The following is a 21757-nucleotide window of genomic DNA, read 5'->3' as shown; positions in this document are numbered from 1 at the left end:
AAAAGAACTGTCAAGGCTTGCATACCTGGCATTGTCCCTGCTAAAGAAAAGCTCCAGCACCGGTACACAAGCCAAAGTTGGGTGTAGAGCTCCAGGGTCATTATACCAGTGCATTAGCACTTGCACTTGTTGTCTACCATGTACAAATCACACCTGTGCATATCACCCTGTGCTTGTCACCCCTGTGCTTGTCACCCCTATTCCTGTCACCGTGATCCCTGTGCTAGTACCTCTCTCCTTTGCAGTTCATGTAACTCAAGCCCCAGGAGGTGTGCCTGCTGTTTTCTCTGTGACATGTTTTCTCAGCTTTGTTTTTTTGGAGCGATCTGCATGGTTTCTCTCCTTGGGGGAGTTTCGTCGTTGATGGTAGTTCAGACCTTGACTTCTTGCAGTGCCTACGGAAAGTTGCAAAGAGGAGAAGTGAGTTTACTCCTCACCTATTTCAGCTCCTCTTTGATATCAACCTCCTAATCCTCTTCAGATTCTGATTCTCACACTACTACTACTACTACTACTAAAAAAAAAAAAAAAAAAAAAAAAAAAAAATCCTACATTGAGTTTACACATCTCAAGGTCGTCATTGCACACATGTGAGCAGCTGACAGCCGCAGGCAGGTACCCCGTGCACACAAGAGCTGGGCTGGCTCTCCCCCTCCACCTAAATCAACAGAGGAAAGATTTTTCTGTCCCTGTTGTATTCAGTGCTAAAGATCCTTCTCACCCAGTTGACTGCTGTCCTGGATCTTTGACCCTGATTACGTTGCTGATTTTGTCCTTGACTCAGAAGTCTTGTAATTGTGGGGAGGGAGAGGCTGCAGCAGGCTCCTGCTGGGTACTGTACTCAGGTACTTGGCATTCTCCTCCCCCACAGGTACTAGACTTTGACCTGGTAACGACTCACGCAGAGAACCATAAGTTGGAATGTTCCTTTGTGGATGTCCTAATGACTTGGCTGAGGGGACCGTAGCACTGACCTCAGCTGGTACTTTTGTCATTGCTTGGCAATCTGATGCCCTTCAAGAGTCGAGACCTTCTCTGGAGTTGCCTTGGTTGGATCTTGCTATTTGGGCCCTGGATCAAGTTGGTAATCAGATTGGTGTATCTGAGAACTTTTGCTTCCAGTTGGTCAAACAAAATTTTGCACTTGGCTCTGATCCTGGCCTCCTCCGTGAGACAGATGCTATAGAATCAAGAATAACTTTCTCCTCTTGTTGTGATCTAGATTTTGTGATAAATTGGGAGAAGTACGATCTCATACCAAGGAAGAGGTTGAAGTATGAACTGTATCTGGACATACTGAGAGACACACCAGCAGCAAGAATCTTTCCATGAAACGATCACTTCAGCAAGCCCAGAGGGGTAGAGCAACTGTTTCAGTCCAAGGAAGTACTTCCAGCTTGGCACTGGCAGAGCCTTCTAGCCCACCTTTCCTTGTTGGATAAGCTAATTTCAAACAGGCACCTCCAATAAAGAGCAATTCAGTGGTGTTTAAGGAATCACTAGTAATCCTCCGGAGATCCCTTGAACCATGTGTAGAAAATGTGTCTTGGTGGCTAGACAAGGAAAACCTCACCAGGGGAGTCCATGTTGACTCTCAACCTCTGAACATGCAACTGTTCTCAGGTGTGTGGTCAACTGAAGAAGAGCATCTGCACATCAACTTCCTCGAAATATAAGCAGCATTCTTAGTCCTGCAAGCATTCCCAAAATGTTTTTAAGGGGCACTTGTTAGTGTTGATGAATGACAACACCAACATTGTAGCCCACATCAAAATCTGAGAGGGCACAGTTTTGATCCCACAGTGCATGCTGAAGAAGCAGGTGCAATCTCGGTAGTGTACTATGACACAGAACTGACAGCTAGATACACACTGGGCAAGAGGAATGTCCCAACAGACATTCTTAGTCACCACGAGCAGGTTGTGGGATTGGAACACTCTGTACCATTGCGTAGTGGAGAGGCTTTTTGCCCTGTGGGGATCTTGCAATTGGCCAGGTGTTGAAGGCAGGAGTTTGAAAACAATAAACAGCTTCACTGTCTTTTACCTATGGGAATATAACCACAAGTCCCTCAACATTTTTGTTTTTGGTACTATGGTGGTTACTCAAGTAGTTGAGTATCCAACCGAGCTCTGGCATGAGACAGGAAGCATCTTGTCTATGGTAACATGCAGATTAAAGTCTGGAATAAACGACAGAAATACTGGTTCTTCTACCTTTTCTTTCCTACCCCCTCTTTTGGGGATGAAGTGATTGTACTGCCACTTGCTGGATCCGCACTCCTGAGCACCATTGTGATTTGAATAGTTCTATAAGAAGTAATTCTCCCCCTCCTCCCTTTATGAGGAGGACAATGTTGGAATGCATACCAACCTCTTTAGGAGAATGGATTCCTCTTTTGACCTCATACCAGGTACTTACCAAGTACAACCCAGACCCTATTATCATTACATGCTAAGGTATAACCCTAGTTGGAAAAGCAGGATGCTATAAGCCTAAGGGCTCCAACAAGGAAAATAGCCCAGTGAGGAAAGGAAATGAGGAGATAAATAGAATAGTGTACCTGAGTGTACCCTCAAGCAAGAAAACTCTAGCCCAAGACAGAAGCTATGGCACTACCCAAGACTAGAGAACAAGGGTTTGATTTTGGAGTGTCCTTCTCCTAGAAGAGATGCTTACGACAGCTAAAGAGTCTCTTCTACCCTTACTAAGAGGAAAGTAGCCACTGGACAATTACAGTACAGTAGTGAACCCCTTGAGTGAAGATTATTTGATGTAGGTGTAGGTAAAGGAAAAATTAGGCGTAACTAGAGAGGGATCTAATGTAGTACTATCTGGTCAATCAAAGGACCCATATAGTACTACTCATCCCTATAATAGTTAGATAAGGGGGTTGCTGGAGTCATCTTCTTTGCCCTCATACAGGACCAATGAAACTGACATTTCCAGGGAAGAAAAAGGCCAATCAGTTCGGTTCTATGGAATTTCCTACCCATCAATATGTGGGTCTCCTTATTTTAAAGGACGAATGGTTTGCATATGCATGGGAACAAATAAAAATTTTTAAAAGTAATCTGTATTATTTCTATGAAACTCCTCCGATACGTATTGCTTTCCCTTCTAGGAGCCACCACACCATCTGGTGGTTGGTGGTAGCTAACTAGTTGATGATATGACATAATTTCTCCTACTTTTCTGATGTCTAAATAAGACCTTTACTTTGCACTGATATTTAAATAGAATTTCAGTAGTTACGTGATTCAAATCTTTCCTGGCTTTGTTTAATGTAAATACAGTAATGCCTCCCAAATTGGTTCTGTAATGACTTTCATAAAGTGATTTTTTCGCCTTGTGAGTCGCCTTTCACTTGTAAATAGCCTAATTCGTTCCAAACCCTACAAAAACACCACATTAAATTATTATAAAAAGGATACACACCACTAAACAGTACTAAATGTATGAAAAGTACTGTATTTTGATCATTTAATAATAAAATGGTATTTTTATTATAAAATAAATTTTTAAATATACTTACCTCGTAGTTACATATATATAGCTTAAATCCCGCGTTTCGACGCGGCACGGCAGAAATTCAAATTCGTGGCGATCGCCGCCATGACAGTAGGAGGTCATAAATGAGCGCCATCACTCGTAGGTTATCAGAACCATTCCCAACATCTTCAGAAATTCGATGTCTCTGTTTTCAGAGGGGAGGAGGGGGGGCCCTTTTATATATGTAACTACCAGGTAAGTATATTTAAAAATTTATTTTATAATAAAAATACCATTTTTAAAGATGTAACTTCCCTGGTAGTTACATATATATATAGCTGATTCCCACAATTGGAGGTGGGTTGAAAACCTCATCCCATTGGGAATTCGTATAATTATTAATAACTACAATAGTAGTACTAACAATTTGGTTCTAACCTGATAAGGAAGCTGCCTTCACAATGATACTGCCTCATTTCGCCTACATTCTTTAAGAGACTCAGTGATTCACTCAGGGGGCTGAAAAGTCTCTTGGGGCTGCCACAAGGTCCTCAACCTTAGCGTGGCTAGACCACCATCTTTGTAAACCTGGCATAGCCAAGGATACTGATTCTGGCATTACAATCTGATAAGGAAGCTGGCTTCACAATGATACTGCCTCATTTCGCCTGCGTTCCTTAAGAGACTCAGCGATCCACTCAGGGGGCTGAAAAGTCTCTTGGGGCTGCCACAAGGTCCTCGACCTTAGAGTGGCTAGACCACCACCCTTGCAAACCTGGCATAGCCAAGGATACTGATTCTGACCACCTACTCCACATTAAAACTAATTTGATTTGCATCCCAGATTGACGGAAGGCTGCGACAACGTTCCAGACAATCTGTGAACACATTAAAACTAATTTGACTTGCTTCCAGACTGACGGAAGGCTGCGACAACCTCACAGACACCCTGTGAACACAAGTAAAAGAGAAAAGGCAAGGGTATATATTAAGTTATCGGGAAGAGGCAGTAGACCCTTCTCTAACTACGAAGCCGGAGGTAACAGCAATCCTCATACTGGGTCTGTACATCTTTGAGATAGCAGTCTGTGAAGATTATTTCCTTCGTCAGAAAGTAGGCTCCAAAATTGACTTCATTTTATTGTGTTTGTAAGCCATACAAATTGCTACAGCTCTAACCTCGTGTGGTTTTACCTTAAGGATAGGGAAAACTTCTTACTCACATTCCTGGAGAGTTTCCCTTATTAAATCCTTAGGCCAGGGTATTCTTTGATAAAGGCAAAGAGGACTTTTTAACTGAGCATCAGAGGCTGTCTTTCTCGTCTTTGAAAAGAAAGCCTAGCAGAAGGGAGTAAATTGCATTGTCTCCATTAAAGCCCATCTTCTTGCTGATGGCTTTTAACTCTCCTAATCTTTTGACTGTAGCCAATGAAATTAGGAAAAGTGTCTTCTTGGTAAGATACTTCCAAGACGCCTTGTCCAACTGTACAAACCTACTTGAGGTTAAAAAGGCCAGGACTATATCCAGGTTCCACGAGGAGGTTGGATTGTCCTTACTCTTAGTCGTCTCAAAAGATCTAGCATAAGATCATCATGCTGTAAGGTAGCATCAACATCTGTAAACCCATGCGAGGGAAAATCTTGATCGAGTGCCTCCCGCATGCGTTCAGCATGTATGTCAACAGCATGACGCAAGGGAGCGTTAGTTGCGCGTTCAGAAAATCGCGAAGGAGAGTTAAAAAACTTGTCCATCTTGTTGCGAGGACAAGTCCCGACCATATTAGTCCATCATGGGTCCAGATTGAGACTTGTATGTTTCCATGAGAGGTATCAGTCTAATGCACGAGTCCCAAATGCCACTGCTGCATGCGTCCAGATTGCCGTGAGCTAACATCGTGTCCCATGCGTCTGGCATGAGCGATAGTCGCACGTTCCGCAGATCGCGAAGGTGAGACAATTACTTGTGTATAGTGACGTGGGGACAAAACCTGACTGCATGCGACCAGGGTATGTCCAGACTGCCGCATGCGTCCAGGTTGCCGTGTGTCCACTTTGTCGTGAGCTTCTGGCATGTGTCCACTTTGCCGTGACTGTTCAGAATGCCGTGAGCTGTGCGTCTACCTTGTCGCTTGCCGCAACGCGAGCTGATCGCTGCGAGGGAGCGTTGCTGAGTATCGGAGCAATACACTGTCCAATAATATCGGAAGACCGTTTTCTTGGTCTACTGCTATCCTTAGATTTTTATAGACGCGATTTTTTCCTCCCAAAAATCAGAAGTGTCCAACAGAGACAAAATAGACCTCTTAAGTCAGACAAATCAGATACATGATGAGCGCCGTGTATGCTAACTGAACGATGTACTGATCGCTGCGAGGTATCGTCAACTGTCGATACTTCCAGAACGCCTTGATCCTGATCTGTATCGATTGCACGTCGTGGTTTTGCGTCGTCCGACGAAGACGCAGACATTTTAACCTCGACTTTCCTGTGGCGAGGGAGAGCAATCTGGGGATCGTCAACATGAATGCTCAAGGGGACGTCCGTTCGCTAAACAAGGTCTCCCATATCCTTTGCCCTTTCGACATTCCTTCTCCCAGGGGTTGGGGAGCATGGAAGAGGTCCCGGGCTGGGATTATGACGGACACGAACGGACGCACCCTCCACTGCACTGACACTGAATACTAGCACTTTTAATTATTCACATTAGATCTTAATAGACCTTCCCGTTACGAGAGATTATACTCTTTCGTCAAGGGCTAGAAAGAAAATACAATAGAATATATGATTAATATTAGTATTCTCAAAATCGAAATATAAAATAACGATACCAGTATTTGTGAAAGCAAAAAACGATTGTCAAGAGTATTGCGTATCGTAGATTGACTGCATTGCGTCATTATATGTGCCATTGAACACTAGCACTTTAAACTATTTCACATTAGATCATAATAGACCTGGCCGTTGAGAGAGATCATCCTCTTTAGCCAAGGGCCAGAATGAAAATACAATAGGATATATGAATAATATTAGTATTCTCCAAAGCGAAATATTAAATAACGATACAAGTATTGTGAAACAAAAATGATCGTTTAATATCTGACATCTCCCTTAGTCATACTCCGAGCGTAAAATAACTGTTACCCTCGAGAAAAAACTCTAAAATCGAAAATTGACTAAGGGAAATATAATAATAGGACATATATATACTTGAAAATAATATATTTCCCTACATTATAAATATGCTTATGCTTAGTAGTTAATATTTTAAAAATTTCTTGCAAGAAAAGAAAATAATTCATATAATGCAAGTCATACTAAGCAGATTACGTCACAGGATTGTGATGTCATCACGATGGCGCAGTGAATTCCTTCAAGGTACTCACATTCCGCTCTGCTAAGAGTTACGTTACAAAATAGTGACATCCAATGTTTAATGTAGAAAATGTCTTCCTTCCATTATAACTTTAAGAGTTTTTCGTTAATAAAGTAGGGGGAAAAAATCTTTGAACCCTCCATGTACGAACAAGAAACATAAACAAATACATACATGCTCCCTGCTAATTACAGTGCGGGAATTAAGAGCAGCTCGAAAGCCGGTCTAGCCCAACACCCAAAGTTTAACAACAGAAGAGCCATTACTGGGTCTGGACATATTTGCTTGAAAATCAAGTACAATTAAACTGTCCAAGTTGGACCAGCAAAAAACTATCCTAAAATATCTTAGATAGTTGAAAGGCAGCGAAAGCTAATAACAATAATCAGACAAAAGGTACTTCACCAAATTGTAGAATAAAGTAATATATCCACGAAACGAATTCCCGAGGTGTTGACTCGAACAACGACAGAGAATTTCAGAAGATGCTGGGAATGGTTTTGATAACCTTCGAGTGATGGCGCTCATGTATGACCTCCTACTGTCATGGCGGCGATCGCCACGAATTTGAATTTCTGCCGTGCCGCGTCGAAACGTGGGATTTAAGCTATATATATGTACTTACCAGGGAAGTTACATATTTAAAATTAACCATTGGTAACCTGTAAAAGAAGTGTTTAATTAGAGCAAACAGCAAAATACAGTAACAAAAATGTGGAACCTTACCTTTGGAGTGAGGCGATGTCCGAGAGCGAAGTGAGGGGCGGTAGAAGATGAAAAATGGCGTAAAACATTTTTAACAAGTGGCAGAAAACATAAACACTTAACTTTACAAAACAGATGTATAAATGACAGAAAACATTAACACTTGATTCTAGGAAACATATTTACAAACGGCAGGAAATATTAACACTTAACTTTACGATAAACTTGAAATAAAATTTCTTATTCTTTCCTTATTCTAATTTTTTTTCTTTTTTTCTTACTTAATGTTTTGTATTTTCTAAGTTTAATTACACTACGTATTTTCTTCATCATTGCCACTTTTCTTTCGTTTTTTAGCTGGGGCTTGGTCTGCTTCTACCGAAGGCCTCTTTTTAAAATAATCGTGCAAAGAAGCTTGTTTCTACCTGCTTCTTAAAATTTTCCTGAAATGACTCGGGCAAATTTCATTACAGTACTCAAGTGCACGACCTGTGAGAATTTTTTCTGGGTGTCTTTTCTACGAGAGCCATCATTTTAAAGTAGCCATCTAGACCCTTCTTAATTTCTGCTGTTGTCCGTGGATCATCCTCCTCACCCCCGCTGTACTCTTTCTGAACGACGTTCACTCACATGGCCTCCAACTCCTTCAGGTCATCCGTCGTAAGTTCCTCTTGGTGCTCCTCGATAAGCTCATCAATGTCGGCCTCATTAACTTCCAGACCCATGGACTTCCCGGGTGTAACGATCTCGGCAACTTCAGATTGAGCAACAGGTTCCGGATCGTCAACATTTTCAGAATCGGCTTCAGCTTGGTCTGCGTGGAAGCTCTCGAAATCTTGAGTGAAGACATCAGGCCACAGCTTCTTCCAAGCAAAGTTCAAAGTGCACCTCAAATCCTACTGCCAAGCTTGATCGGTGATTTTGAGGCACATGACAATATCAAAATGCTCCTTCCAAAATTGACGAAGGGTGATGTTTGTGCTCTCAATGATTTTGAAACATCTCTTGAAGAGATATTTTGTATAAAGCTTCTTAAAATTTGAAATCACTTGCTGGTCCATGGGCTGGAAGAGAGGGGTGGTGTTCGGTGGAAGATAGAGAACCTTAATGAATGAATATTCTGCTACAATATCTTCATCAAGGGCAGGATGGTGAGCAGGGGGCATTGTCCAGGGGGCATTGTCCAGCACCAGCAGGCATTTGATAGGGAGGCGCTTATCTTCCAAATACTTTTTCACAATCGGGCCGAAACAAATATTTATCCACTCGATGAACAATTGTCTTGTTACCCATGCTTTTCTTTTAGCCCTCCACAACCCGTTTAGATTTTCATTAGCGACTTTGTGGGTTTTGAAGGTTTGAGGACCATCGGAGTGATACACCAGCAAGGGTTTCACCTTGCAATCCCCACAGGCAATTGCACAGAGTGCAAGGGTAAGCCTATCCTTCATAAGCTTATGCCCAGGTAAGCTATTTTTTTCTACCGTGATGTACGTTCGACGAGGCCTTTTTTTTCCAAAAAAGCCTAATCTTGTCACAATTGATGACTTGCTGGGGACTGTAGCCTTCCCGAACAGTCAACTCATCAAACGTCTTAACAAAGGCTTTAGCCGCTTTCGTGTCCGAGCTTGCAGCCTCCTCATGATGCACCACCAAATGAATGCCTGAGCGTCTCTTAAATTTTTCAAACCACCCGCGAGAAGCATTGAACTCTGGGGGTTCCTGCCATGATGTTCCTTCTCCTGCGTTGGCTTTGGCCTGAGCATGCACAAGATCGCCGAAAATGGCGCTGGTTTTCTGGCAGATTATCGCTTCGGTGATAGTGTCTCCAGCCATTTCTCTGCCCTTTATCCAGACAAGCAGCAGTCTCTCCATCTCATGGTTGATGTGGCTCCTCTTGCTGGAGAAAACAGTCACGCCCTTAGAAGGTGTTGCTGCTTTGATAGCTTCCTTCTGCTTCAGGATCGTTCCTATTGTAAACAGATTTAGTAAGCAGATTCTTTCGTATCAAGAGGTTTGAAACCAATTCAAATGCAGATCACATGAGATGACATTCCATTCTGCTTGAGACTTTATATATCTTACATAAGTAAGACACATCAGGGACAGGCTGCTCAGTCTTAATTACTAACAGAACCAAGGCATGATCAGAAAACCCAACTGGAGAACCAACCTTACTTGTTATAACACCAGGGGAGTCAGTTTATACTAAGTCCAAGAAGTTACCAGACATGCGAGTAGCTTCACTTATAATTATTTGCTTACAGCTTGATTCAGAAGCAAACACTAGAGTCTTATTTCAATGGTCCAGGGTTACATTATGTCTCAGATGGCAGTGTTCATTGTTTGCTTATAGGCTCGGCTATTAGCACACCTTGAGTTTTCCTTAATTATGTTAATGTAGAAGTATTTGTTTGGTTGTAATTACTCTTTGCAACCTACAACTAATGCCGAGGATTTGAGAACTGATTTACTAGGGAAATTTAATTGGGCTTCAGAAGGCACTAGAAGAGTTGGAAGACCCAGGCCTACATGGTTGAAGTCGTAGATAATGAATGGAGATGTATTAATTCAAAAGCTCAAGATAGAGACTAGTGAAATCTAACGGGAGCCCTTTGCTTCAATAGGTGTAGGAGGAGATGATGATAATGAATCTTCAAATACTCCTTTGCAGAGGGAAACTTTTGCAGCCAACATCTAAATTTTAATTTATATTTTTTTACTTGTTTGGATAAGACTATTTCAGGTGAGACTTCAAAGCTGTGACAGCCACTGTGAGTTTGATGATTAAACATAGGAACAAGCATGTTCTTCTATAATGGGGACAGTGTCTGATCCTCAGAAGCAGTCCTTCGTTTCCTTCCTCTATTTTGGGTTATGTATTAGTATTAGCAGAATTGATAAGGTGGCTGTTTGAGTAGGTAGAGATATAAAAAAGATGCTTTGTGGTTTCTTTCTTTGAGTACCTATGTATCTCCCAACAGGCTTATAATTTTAGAATTTTCACCTCTAAGGGATTTGTTTTGTAATCGTGGGAAGCCAATAGTATTCTGCTTAAGAAAGCTTTATCCCAGTGTCAACAGGACTAGTATACCTTATAGGTCTACAACAGTCTTTTTCAACTTCTCCTAATATGGAAAGTTTTCTCCTCTTTTATCTGACTTTGGGAAGACTTGTACCAGTTCAGTGGGTATGTTCTATGGTAAAGGACTCAAAGAAGATCATGTACAGTTTTGGAAGATAGAGATTGGCGAGTTACAACATACGGTAATATATAGAAGGGTTATTCGGATTGGTAAAAATTAAAGAATTTTCAGCAATACAAATTAGTTTAGATAATTTTTTGATATTTTGGTTTCTCTTGGAAGAAATTATCTTTGTAGGCTACAAATGTTTAGAAATTAACTAAGAAACTAATGTTATTAAGCAAATGGTATAACTTATAGTATTCAGGGTTGAGAATGTATTCAGGCATTTTACTTTTTAAAACCTTACCATTGTCAGAATGGATTAGGATAATCTAAGAAGTAACGTTACTTTTTTAAACAAATTCTCTATTAAAAGACTTTGAAAAGTTTTTTCTTTTACATATGCCACAGATACAAATGTTTTCTTTTTACCATTACAAGATTGGCTATTAACTTTAGTATCAAAAAGATGTTAATAAACTGCAGGTCATTTCCTTTAATGGGATTTTGAGGGTGGGGAAAGTGATTTTATCTCCTTACCAAATTTCAGAACCAATTATTTTTATACTAAACATTAGACTCTACGTGCCATATATCATTTTTGGGGGAGGAAAATCAGTAAAGTTGTGTGAAACAGGAGTGATTTATTAAAAGTTAACCTTTATAAATTTAGAATTTCAAAGGTCATCGTTCCAAATTATATTTTGTTTCTAGTTAAGTATTTAGTGACAAGGTCACACAGCGTATTACTTACAGGAAGGACTCAAAGGGGTAGTTCAGCTACTTTTATTTGTGTGGAATATAGTCAGCTTTTGCAAGGCCTTATCTAAAAGAAACATATTTTTATTAAAATTTACTGGGCAAGCATTAAGCGCTGTGATAACTCTGAGAGATATTGTGTAAATAAGAGTTTACTGTTACTTTATTTGGTTAGACTTAATTTATAACTATTTTTTTCTATGAGAAGGTTCAAGGTTTGACTTATTATACGATACAAGACTTTAGATTTAGAAAGTGAATAGTGGGCATAGGCTTGGAATCCAACCAGAAAACTTGTATGACTAAAAGTTAGTGTACTTGGTGTTAGGATTGGTTACCTTGCAAACTAGTCTTGAATGGTTGAGAAATTTGTTAATCTAGATTATTACTTTCCAAACTCTTTCATTCACTATCACATTTTTATCAGAGTACTGTATATGAATCAGCAATATGAACATCAGGGGAGTTTCATAAGAATAAAAGCAAATTTAATGATAAAATTTATCAAATATGTTCATATACGTGCCTTTCCCTCCTCCACACTGACCAGTGATGTCAAGAGACTAACGATAGGGTTCTTGACTTTGAGAACTGATGAGTAGGAAAAAATATGTCATATCATTGACTAGCTACTTGCCATCAACAACCAGATTTCATAGTGGTTCCCAGAAAGGGAGGCAATATGAATATCAGGCGAGTATAAAAATAAAAATTTCATAATTAAAATTCTGTTCTTTCCTATCTATATAAATCTGAGACCTTTAAAAGTTAATCTTCCCAGCTCAACAAACCCTCTTAATTTAGAGCCAAAGGTTAAAAGCGAAGAGTCTTTGACAGGGGTATGTCCACACTCACCATCTATCGTTAGCTGACTCGTTATCGATTTTAATGGCCATTCAAGTTCTGCTGAAGAAATGCTCCATTTTAAAGGGGACTTAAGTTTGCATAGCTGGGAAAATTGAAAATTACTTTTAAAATTTTCTATTTTTCATTATGTTCTGATTTTGTTCACTGGTACAGTAATTGAAAACACTGGCAAATTCAGAGAACTTGAAAAATAAATACTATATGTCCATCTACTTTTTAGAGTTGACAAGAGTATTTGTATAATGGTCAATACTGTATGTCATCAATGGTGATTACAAACACCAAATGAAACATAGTATGATAGCAATTCTGTTTACTATTAGTGAGTGATGAAAAACACTGACTGAAGTCCTTTTGAATGAGAACTGACTGTATAAGTAATGGGGCCAAAGAAAAAAAATACTTGTGTGATAAAGGATGGGGCAATACGATTAGAACTTGAAATTACCAATATATAGGCTGCTGGGACTAAGATTATCATATTCAAAATAAAAGGGCGAGATTTTCTCTCCAAGCATCATATATGGTTTCTCAAGTCCTAGCTGCACCACTTCCCATAAAACAGGTAGAGTGACAATTGCTGACTCTGCCAGCCTTCTTTTACATACATGGAAGAGCTGTGGATACAAAGTTGGTGTAAGGTGCAGATCGGGGGTGGCTCTGTGCCTACTCACCTGTAGAGGCCAATACATAGCATGCCATAATTCCGTAGTGCTGCACAGAAGAGATCACCATACTTGCCACCTTCGCCAAACTGACCAAGAGGGCCATCGTAGAGGGATATTTGACCTACTTGACATCGATCCCGGTTGGCTAAAGTTTCAGGAGTGCTGGAATGTGGAAAGCAGTCCAAATTTTTTTAATGGACAATGTCTTAAAAGAAATTAAATATTTACATTAGGATGACAAGATGGGTTTAATCTATTAAATTTCAACCATCAATAAAATATGACACTTTAACATCACACAGTAAGTACAAATAGGCTACATCTTAGTTCCCTTTGTAACAGATTCCAATGGCTTTGTGCCTGTTTGTTAAAATATTAAGTATATAAAGAGCCAGAAAAAAAAAGACAATACTTAAAACATCTTTGAAGATGTTTCTAAATGTTTTAGCTCCACTGAGATATATTACTACTGCAGTTTATTTATTACTGGCACTATGTCTTTTGACAAACAAGAATATATACAGTATCTCCATCAATGACTAAACATTTCAATAGAATAAAAACTTGCTTTGTATTAAAAAGTCTATGTTATCTTCTAAAAACTGCTAAGTATAAAAATGTACTTTCTAAAAACTTTACTGGGGAGAAAATTGGATGAGTATGAGGAAACCATGGTACATTTTGAGAAGGATACTTTATCCAAATGTTAAGTAGAATTCAAGTAATTTCTCTTATGTTACCTTCATAAATACTGTATTGTGGAGTTTTACCACAATTTCCTAGACTTAATGAGAAAAAACCTGAGACCTGCCTTTAAGAATATATCAATTGGCATAACCCATAATGTAATTACATCTAAATCTTATGATAAAAAAAAAATGAAAATTTTCAACTTTGTAAATAGTCCCATGGAATGGGATTTGAAAATTTAGAAAAGAGACACATGAAGCTGATCTTTGTAGAATTAATTCAAAATTTATTGCCATTGTCTGTCCTACTGCAGCACTATTTCTTTCAAAGTCTCAGGAAAAAGTTTGAGTAAATTCAACATTGCCAATTTTGACAATGCCATACCTTAATGTGGTATCACCACAATGAATCCACAGTTCCAGCAAAGACTTGCACTCATAAAAGATCCTGGAGCAAGTATTGTACTGTACTCATTTATTTTTTCTTCAAAGACTTGACAAAAAAAAAAAAGGTTCTTCATTAACTAGACCTGCTACATTCACTACGAATCAATAAATTCATCTAAATCATTTGAATTTGTGCCTAATGTAATGAGGTACAAACAAATAAAATTCATAACTAATGGTATTTCTGGTTGTCATGCTTTAATTCATTTCCCTACCATAAATATTCCTAATAATCCAAACCTCTTCTTCTATTAATGTGTTTTATTTCCATTTGTATATCACTTTCTGAGAGTAAATCACACTGTTACTATGTTAATTTGAGCCTTTTTTATTTACTGTCACATAAGTAAAAAATTGATAAGATAAGGTCTTCAGAACCCAAAAATGAATATATATATTTGTTGTTCTTCAATACCCAAGGTAACATGTATTAATGCTAAAAGTTACTTTTACATGTAAGAAGTTAAAATTAAGAGTTACTTTCCCATGTAAGAAGTTAAGATTATGAGTCACTTTCCCATGTAAGAAATGAAAAACATCAGAAATTTCATGGAGATAATAAAAAACAATAAAGTATTCTGACTACTGAAAGGCTATCATGTCATTGAAAAATATTTGTAATAACTTTCACAACTAATGAGTTATTGAATGAATAAAATGAAAACATTTCTTAAACACAGTAGTACTTTGGGTTACGAGTAAATTTGAATACACGTATAGAAATTTGAATGGGCTTTCCAGTATTGTACTGGTCTGCGAGCAAAAAATTTGCACTGTATGGGCATTTTTACTGAACAAGTGCTAACGAGGCTACCACGAGATGCGCAGATATCAGTCACTGGGTGCCTATATGCCACCCACATAGTGGTTGTATGTATTTTACTTCCTTTTCTCTAACATTAGCTCGCACCAGCCCCCTTTCCTCAGCAGTCTTAGACTCTTCCACTCTCCGAGCAGCACTCGTAACAGTATCATCTTATGTGATTATCTTTGATCGGTTGAGTTTTGATTAATATTATTCATCATAAAGATATTTTGTGTTGCACTGTAAAGTTACTGTATTTGCAATGGGTCCCAAGATAATTAAGAAAGAGGATAAGAAGATGATTACCATAAAAGTAAAAAAAGAAATTATTGCAAAACATGAACAAGGTATGTGCACAACCAACCTACCAAAACAGTATACTCATTCGATATCCATGATCAGTACAGTTATAATTCTAAACAATACAGAAGGTATCAAATCAACAGATGTTATAAAAGAGGTGCTGGAATTACAGAATCAACAGCCATGATTGTGTTCTTAACGTTGAAATGTTTTGTGATAAAGAAATGTCATTGGAGCTGCATAAGGTACAGCATCGAAAATGCAAAGGAAATTTCATCTGAAGAGGAGGAGGGACAGAGTAACAAACCTCTTGTTTCAAGTAAAATTAGGAGGATGTTAAGAAGGTGAAAAATTATTTTAGAATACAAGCAATTTAGGTTGGAAGCTCTCAGCCAGACCAAATTAAACTTGTAACCCAAGGTGCCATTGTATTGATTGCCTTCTCTTATTGCTTACTTTGGGTTTGATATAAGACAAATAATGTCATCAGAAGGTATCAGAGGAAATAAAAATTCTCTTTTGCAATTTACTGACAAAAATTTGCGTAGTTTGATTCAATAAAAAAAAAAACACAAACTGAAAATGTTGTCGGAAAACGCTCTGAAGCATCTTTTTTATGATATTCAAGAGTTTCTAAATTCCCATGAGAAATCAGTATTACAGTACAACCACTAAAATTTCTAACAGCACGGACAGTCAAATGACTTAAATTAATGAGAACAGTATAAATCGTTATTTACATCTCAAGTTATAGTATTACTAATAACAATTTTGTTGATATAAAAGAAGACTACTACCATCACCACATACCCACCGAATAATGTCAAAAAGGGTGAAATATTTATCCTATCCTTATAAAAAACCTGAAATACCATTAGTTACAAAACTAGTACTTAGTAGAGTCAAGGTTGAAGTAACAAGTACCAAATCCAGATCTACAAATAGATAAATCTGCACGAAAATTAGTAATTCTAAGATTAACAAAAAAGATCTTTTTAATAAAGTAGTACATAATTCTACTATGATTTTCAATATCCACACCAACTTTTATCCTTCCTCTCTCCAATCAATCCAATGATGTACAAGGTTTTCACACACAGAAGTTTTGAGAAGAAAGTCCATGAAGAATGGAAAAGTTCCCCAAGGTTTCCTTGCTTACTAATGCAATAAAAAATTCTGCAAATTAATTCTATTTATAAAAATATATATATTTTTTCATTAAAAAAATTCTACCCATCTCATTATCTAAAAAATTTATACTAAGCTCTAATCACCAAGACCATGTTTCAATGAAAAATATGATCTAATAAAAACTCAGGTATTATCATGGCAGCAGATACAGTACAGTATTATACATATCATATGACTTGTACAAAACCAATTAGAAAGCCATAATATAGGGAGGGTAATATACTATATCTTCCATACCTGTAACCGCCCCGTAGCCCTGCTCCCTCTGCTAAAATGAGTTCCAACTCAGGCGTTGCTCCTCCAGTTATCAATGAACGGATGAGTGTTAGAGCGTTCTGATTGAAGTAAGTCTGAAAAGCAAATTATCAATAATAAAGTAGTGTACAGTACTGCAATGTACAATCAATCTTGATACTGTATTTAATTATTTGTATTATCATGTTTGCTGGTGTGTTACTTATGAATAAAATAACCATGCTTTATTGCTATTTTCATATCTGTAACTATATTGTACTTTACTCTGGATTGTATTTCAAAAAGAAAACTTGAAAAAAAAATTGATTGCACTAACCTATCACAAATATATCTTTATGGAATGTACAAGATAGCAATGAACACAAATTTCAAATTTAACTTCATATCTGTAACTATATTATACTTTCTACTAGATTGTATAAAAAAGGAAAAAAATTAAAAAATATAATTACAATAAACTATCAACGATATAAATAATTTTCAGATTTACAAACAGCAATGTACATAAATTTCAAAGTTAACTTAATAATGTAATTCTGATTGTTTCTAAATCTGGCAGCTTGACTGAATAGAACTGGAAACTAGGGTCAACACAAATCTATATTAGTAAATCCTTCATGATAATTCTACCTTTAATAATACATAAATAAAAAAATTAATTCTTCACTTTAGCTGAGAGATTAGGTCACCAAACGTTCAGCTGGGCTCCACAAGGCACTAGAAGAGTTGGAAGACCCAGGCCTACATGACTGAGGCCTATGAAGCAGGAAGTAAGAGATCATGAATGGAGAAGTACAGAATTAAAGCTCAAGATAGAAACAACTGGCGAAATCTAACCTAAGCCCTTTGCGTCAATAGGCGTAGGAGGAGATGATGATGATGATAATGATCTGGTAAAAAAAAAAAAGGTGAATTTGCCATTCTTTATTATACAGCACACCAAAGCTTACCGTAGACATGAGAGAATCGAGGACAGAAACAGCAAAGGCAGTGCCACAGGCAAAAGGCTGAGTTAGGTAGAGTTCAGTATCTGGGTCATCGTCATCATCCTGATCAAGGAACTGCACGTTGCTATCGTTGATGAGTTCCGTGATCATAGGCACATTAGCCCCATAGACAGATCCACGTCGTTGGAGGACTATGGGAGAACCCAGTGGACTCAATGTGTCACCACCTCCACTGGGATCTGTGGAATAAATTTGACAAAATTATATAGTTATACTTCCCAATACGCATTGATGCTTGGAATTACACTGCTATATTTTGGATTATATTTCATGTAACAAACATGAAATTTGTAAAATGTTAACCATAGGTTCTATGATACACCAAATAAGAAAACATATATGCATAATACAAACATGCTCTAAAATTCCCTTAACATAGAATATGTAGCTCTACCTATACCCAAACAACAGTCTGATTCGAAGATAAAATCTCTCAAGACCCCAAAAACTGTTATATCTTGATTGTATTTTCAATATGATGTGATCAGCAAAAGAATTCCAAACTCCTACTTGTCTTGACAAAAAATAGTTCTTCTTCACCTAGACTCATCCTCTAGTTCAAATTTTTGCTCAACATATGACACAAATGGGTCTTAATACTGGGAGTTTATAGTAAGTAAACAGTTGAGAACCATATACTCCATACTTTAGTTTTCAAGGAGGCATACTCTGTTGTTAACAATTTCAACAGCTGTCCTAGTCCCGCTAAGGACATTCCTTATTTTATAGGATGAAAGGCTTGTGTAGATGTAAGAACTATTTAAAATGGCTATAATATACAACGTACAGAGAATATACTGTATGCAACAATTTAATTCCTTAGAAATTACTCATTACAGTACATTAACATGAAAATTAATTTAGATATTCTGGACCAGAGCAAATGTCAATCGAGAAATGCATAAAAAATCTACATGGAATTAAACTCACTTTGGTTTAGAACACCGATGGTATCGTCAAAAGTCATAGCTTTGATATTTAAAGAGGCAAGGATAGCTTCCTTATCAGCTAGCGTTGGATCATCATTGCTGGGTACCTTAGCACTTAATATGACACACATGTCACAAAGGTTAACATTCACAGCCCTTAAATCTGCACGACTCAGCGGTGATCCCTGAAAAATGAAAATGTTCATGTAAATGGTCATAAAACTAAAATTAATGTCATTATTGTTTTGATAACTTAACAATTGTCATTCGCAGAGTAAATCAGATTATTAGATCAGAATACCAAAATATAGTATTTACATTTAGCACAGATATCTTTGGGAGATTCTGAAGCATCTTCCATTCTCTTCTAATATAATCTACTGATCCCACTATGACCACATGCTTGAGCTCATGGTAGTGGAAATTGGAGGCTCGGAGAGGCATAACCAGATTGCGAAGCCCTATTAGCGGAGAATCTGGATCTGCGAAGAGGCACACTACAACATGACCATTTAACACGGTCATTGCCGCTTGGTTACGGTCCTGCAGAAAGAAATTTGCAATGTGTTTTAATGGTAATGATAAATATTATTTTGAAAGATACAAAATTAAATGAATAACTTTTGTTAATAGTCAGTAACATTATAAATTTCAAACAAGAATTAAGCAAGAATGGAGCAATCACATGCAAGGCTCAAATAATTTGGATCTTTTTATTATAAGCAATGTAACCCTGTATAAAAATTATCATAAAAATTTAAATAAAAAATTATTCCAAGTCTACCAGTTCTTTAAATATAAGTAAAATACTACCAATGTAAAACAAAAATCCTTAGTTTGTATCATACTGTATAAGTAAATACTAATATAAAATAAAACATTAGGTCCAAAACAGAAGGATAACCTAGAAGGCATTCGTGTGGGTGACGGTGGCGTGGTACAAGTGTGGTTTCTGGGGTCTTTGTTACGGCCCTTCCCTTTGATGAAGGCGTTATCTAATTGGAAGACAGCCTGTGAATAGTGGTTTTCACACGCCCCTGATGTATACACGACACTCACGAGGTGCTCGTGCGAGGGTAGTAACCTCTGCATTCCATGCTTTTATTTTTCTCTGGTATATTTGGAAGATTTATATCAGAAAAGGTAGAAAGAAGGACTTTTCACCGGGGGTCACAGGTCTCTCCCCAGAAATAGATTTTTCCTTCGACAAAATCCCTTTTTTCCTACTTATACACCACCTACAAGTGAGGCAGCATGATCCGCACTTTGGCCTTAACTTGCGAGGTGGTTAAGGGGACAAGCTGCTATGCATTAAAATTTGCTTCAAAATTTATAATTGCCACATATGTTTTAGATATATATTGTTTTATTTATTTTTTTCACAAATTTTTTTTACGTCATTCAGACCACTACGTACTTCTTTTTCAATGGAATATTTTTTCATTTTACTAAATTTGCAAAACCTTAAAAAATATCATATCAATTGTTGTGAAAATTGTAATATGATAACTTTGATATATGGAATTTTTTTGTCCGAACAGAATTAAACTTATTTTAGTATTCTTTTATTACCATTATTACTAACCAAGCTATAACCCTGTTTGGAAAAGCAGAATGCTACAAGCTCAATGGCTCCAGCAGGGAAAGTAGCCTAGTTGTGAAAGGAAATAAAGGAATAGCAAATAAAGTAAGGTATATATGAGTAATGAATAAAAAATATAAAATATTTCAATATCAGTAACACCATAAAAATAGATCAGTCATATATAAACTATAAAACAAGACTTATGTGAGCCTGCTCAACAGTAAAGCATTTAAAAAATGTTTGAACTTCTGAAGTTCCACTGATCTTACTGCCTGATTAGGAACGAAGATCCTTCCACATCTTGAAAGAGCTATAAAAATTATTCTAGAATACTGTGCAGTATTGTGGCTTATGATAGTACAATCTGGGAAGATCTGAGTGCATTTGATGATCTGAATTATGAGAAATCTTATGTAACTAACTGAACGATGGTGCCAGAAATTAATATCAAGATCAGAAATAAGAATTTTAATAGACTGTAAGTATCTATCCAACAAATTAATATGAAAATCGGGAGCTAAAAAACAGGCAGATGAACAATACTTGAAACAAGGTAGAATGAATGAATAAAACAAAATTCTACGAATAAACTGATTACTGAAGATCCTAAAACTCTTAATAAGAAAATATTTTGTGCAATTGAAGAAGAAACAGACCAAATGTGTTTCTCAAAAGTAAATTCATAATCAAGAATCATGGAGTTGTACCTAGTTAAAGAGACCTTGTCAATTCAAAGATCTGGATGTTGAGGAGCCACTGTCCTCAACCTACTTTTAATCATACTTTGAGTACTGTTATGGGTCAACTTCATGCCCCATAATGTGCGCTATGCACTAACTTTAGCTAGAACTCTATTAAGGGATTTAGCAACCACATGTCTACATTCTGGAGATGGAGTTGATGCAGAATAGCATCATGTGCATATGCAACAAGCTTGTTTTCTAGGCCAAACCACATAGCATGTGTATATAGTATGAAACGTTATGTGTTGATAGCACTACCCTAAGGAACACTAGATATTGCATATCTATATAGTCACTATGGTGTCCATTAACAACTACTCTCTACAAGCTATGTATGTTTTTAAGTTATGAGCATTCCAAATGTTTTAATGTAATTTCAGTTTTTCTCTTTGAAAAATTACGGTAATAACATCAAAATTATCCTAACTATGGTGTAATTCTAACTGGGTTATATATTCCATCTCTTCCATTGCTGATTGTTGCATCATAGCTCCTAGTTCTCTCCCTTTTAGCAGTGAATCAGCTGATACTCTGCCTAGTATGCTATGACACACTGAAGTTAAACTGTCTTTCTTTCTTTCATGTTTAATGAAGAGGTCTTTTGTTATTTGGTGTGTATAGTTTATTGCTTTTGGCATGTTTATTGAAATCATAAAAAAAGGCAATCACTTATAAAAATGCAAAACTACTATGTTTACAAGAGTAAACAAATTATATTACTCTTACGTATCTATGGGGCAACTGACGTATC

At 37.3% G+C, this 21757-nt stretch overlaps 1 protein-coding gene across 46 annotated transcripts in view; it reads right to left on the bottom strand.

The window, feature by feature from the left end:
• slo (calcium-activated potassium channel slo) overlaps positions 1-21757 on the bottom strand; it is a 608128-nt gene that overhangs the window by 11918 nt on the left and 574453 nt on the right. For all 46 annotated transcript variants that reach the window (XM_068393381.1, XM_068393340.1, XM_068393345.1 and 43 more), the window contains 5 exons: positions 18997-19221; positions 18680-18863; positions 17693-17928; positions 16725-16837; positions 13059-13214 (listed from right to left, as the gene is read on the bottom strand). In XM_068393381.1, coding sequence (XP_068249482.1) covers positions 13059-13214; positions 16725-16837; positions 17693-17928; positions 18680-18863; positions 18997-19221 — 914 coding nt within the window. The remainder of the gene's footprint in view (positions 1-13058; positions 13215-16724; positions 16838-17692; positions 17929-18679; positions 18864-18996; positions 19222-21757) is intronic.

The sequence above is a fragment of the Palaemon carinicauda genome, chromosome 19 (assembly GCF_036898095.1).
Source record: "Palaemon carinicauda isolate YSFRI2023 chromosome 19, ASM3689809v2, whole genome shotgun sequence".
Classification (NCBI taxonomy): Eukaryota; Metazoa; Arthropoda; class Malacostraca; order Decapoda; family Palaemonidae; genus Palaemon; species Palaemon carinicauda.
Note: the sequence above shows the minus strand (reverse complement) of the source record. Positions and strands in the feature narration are given on the sequence as shown.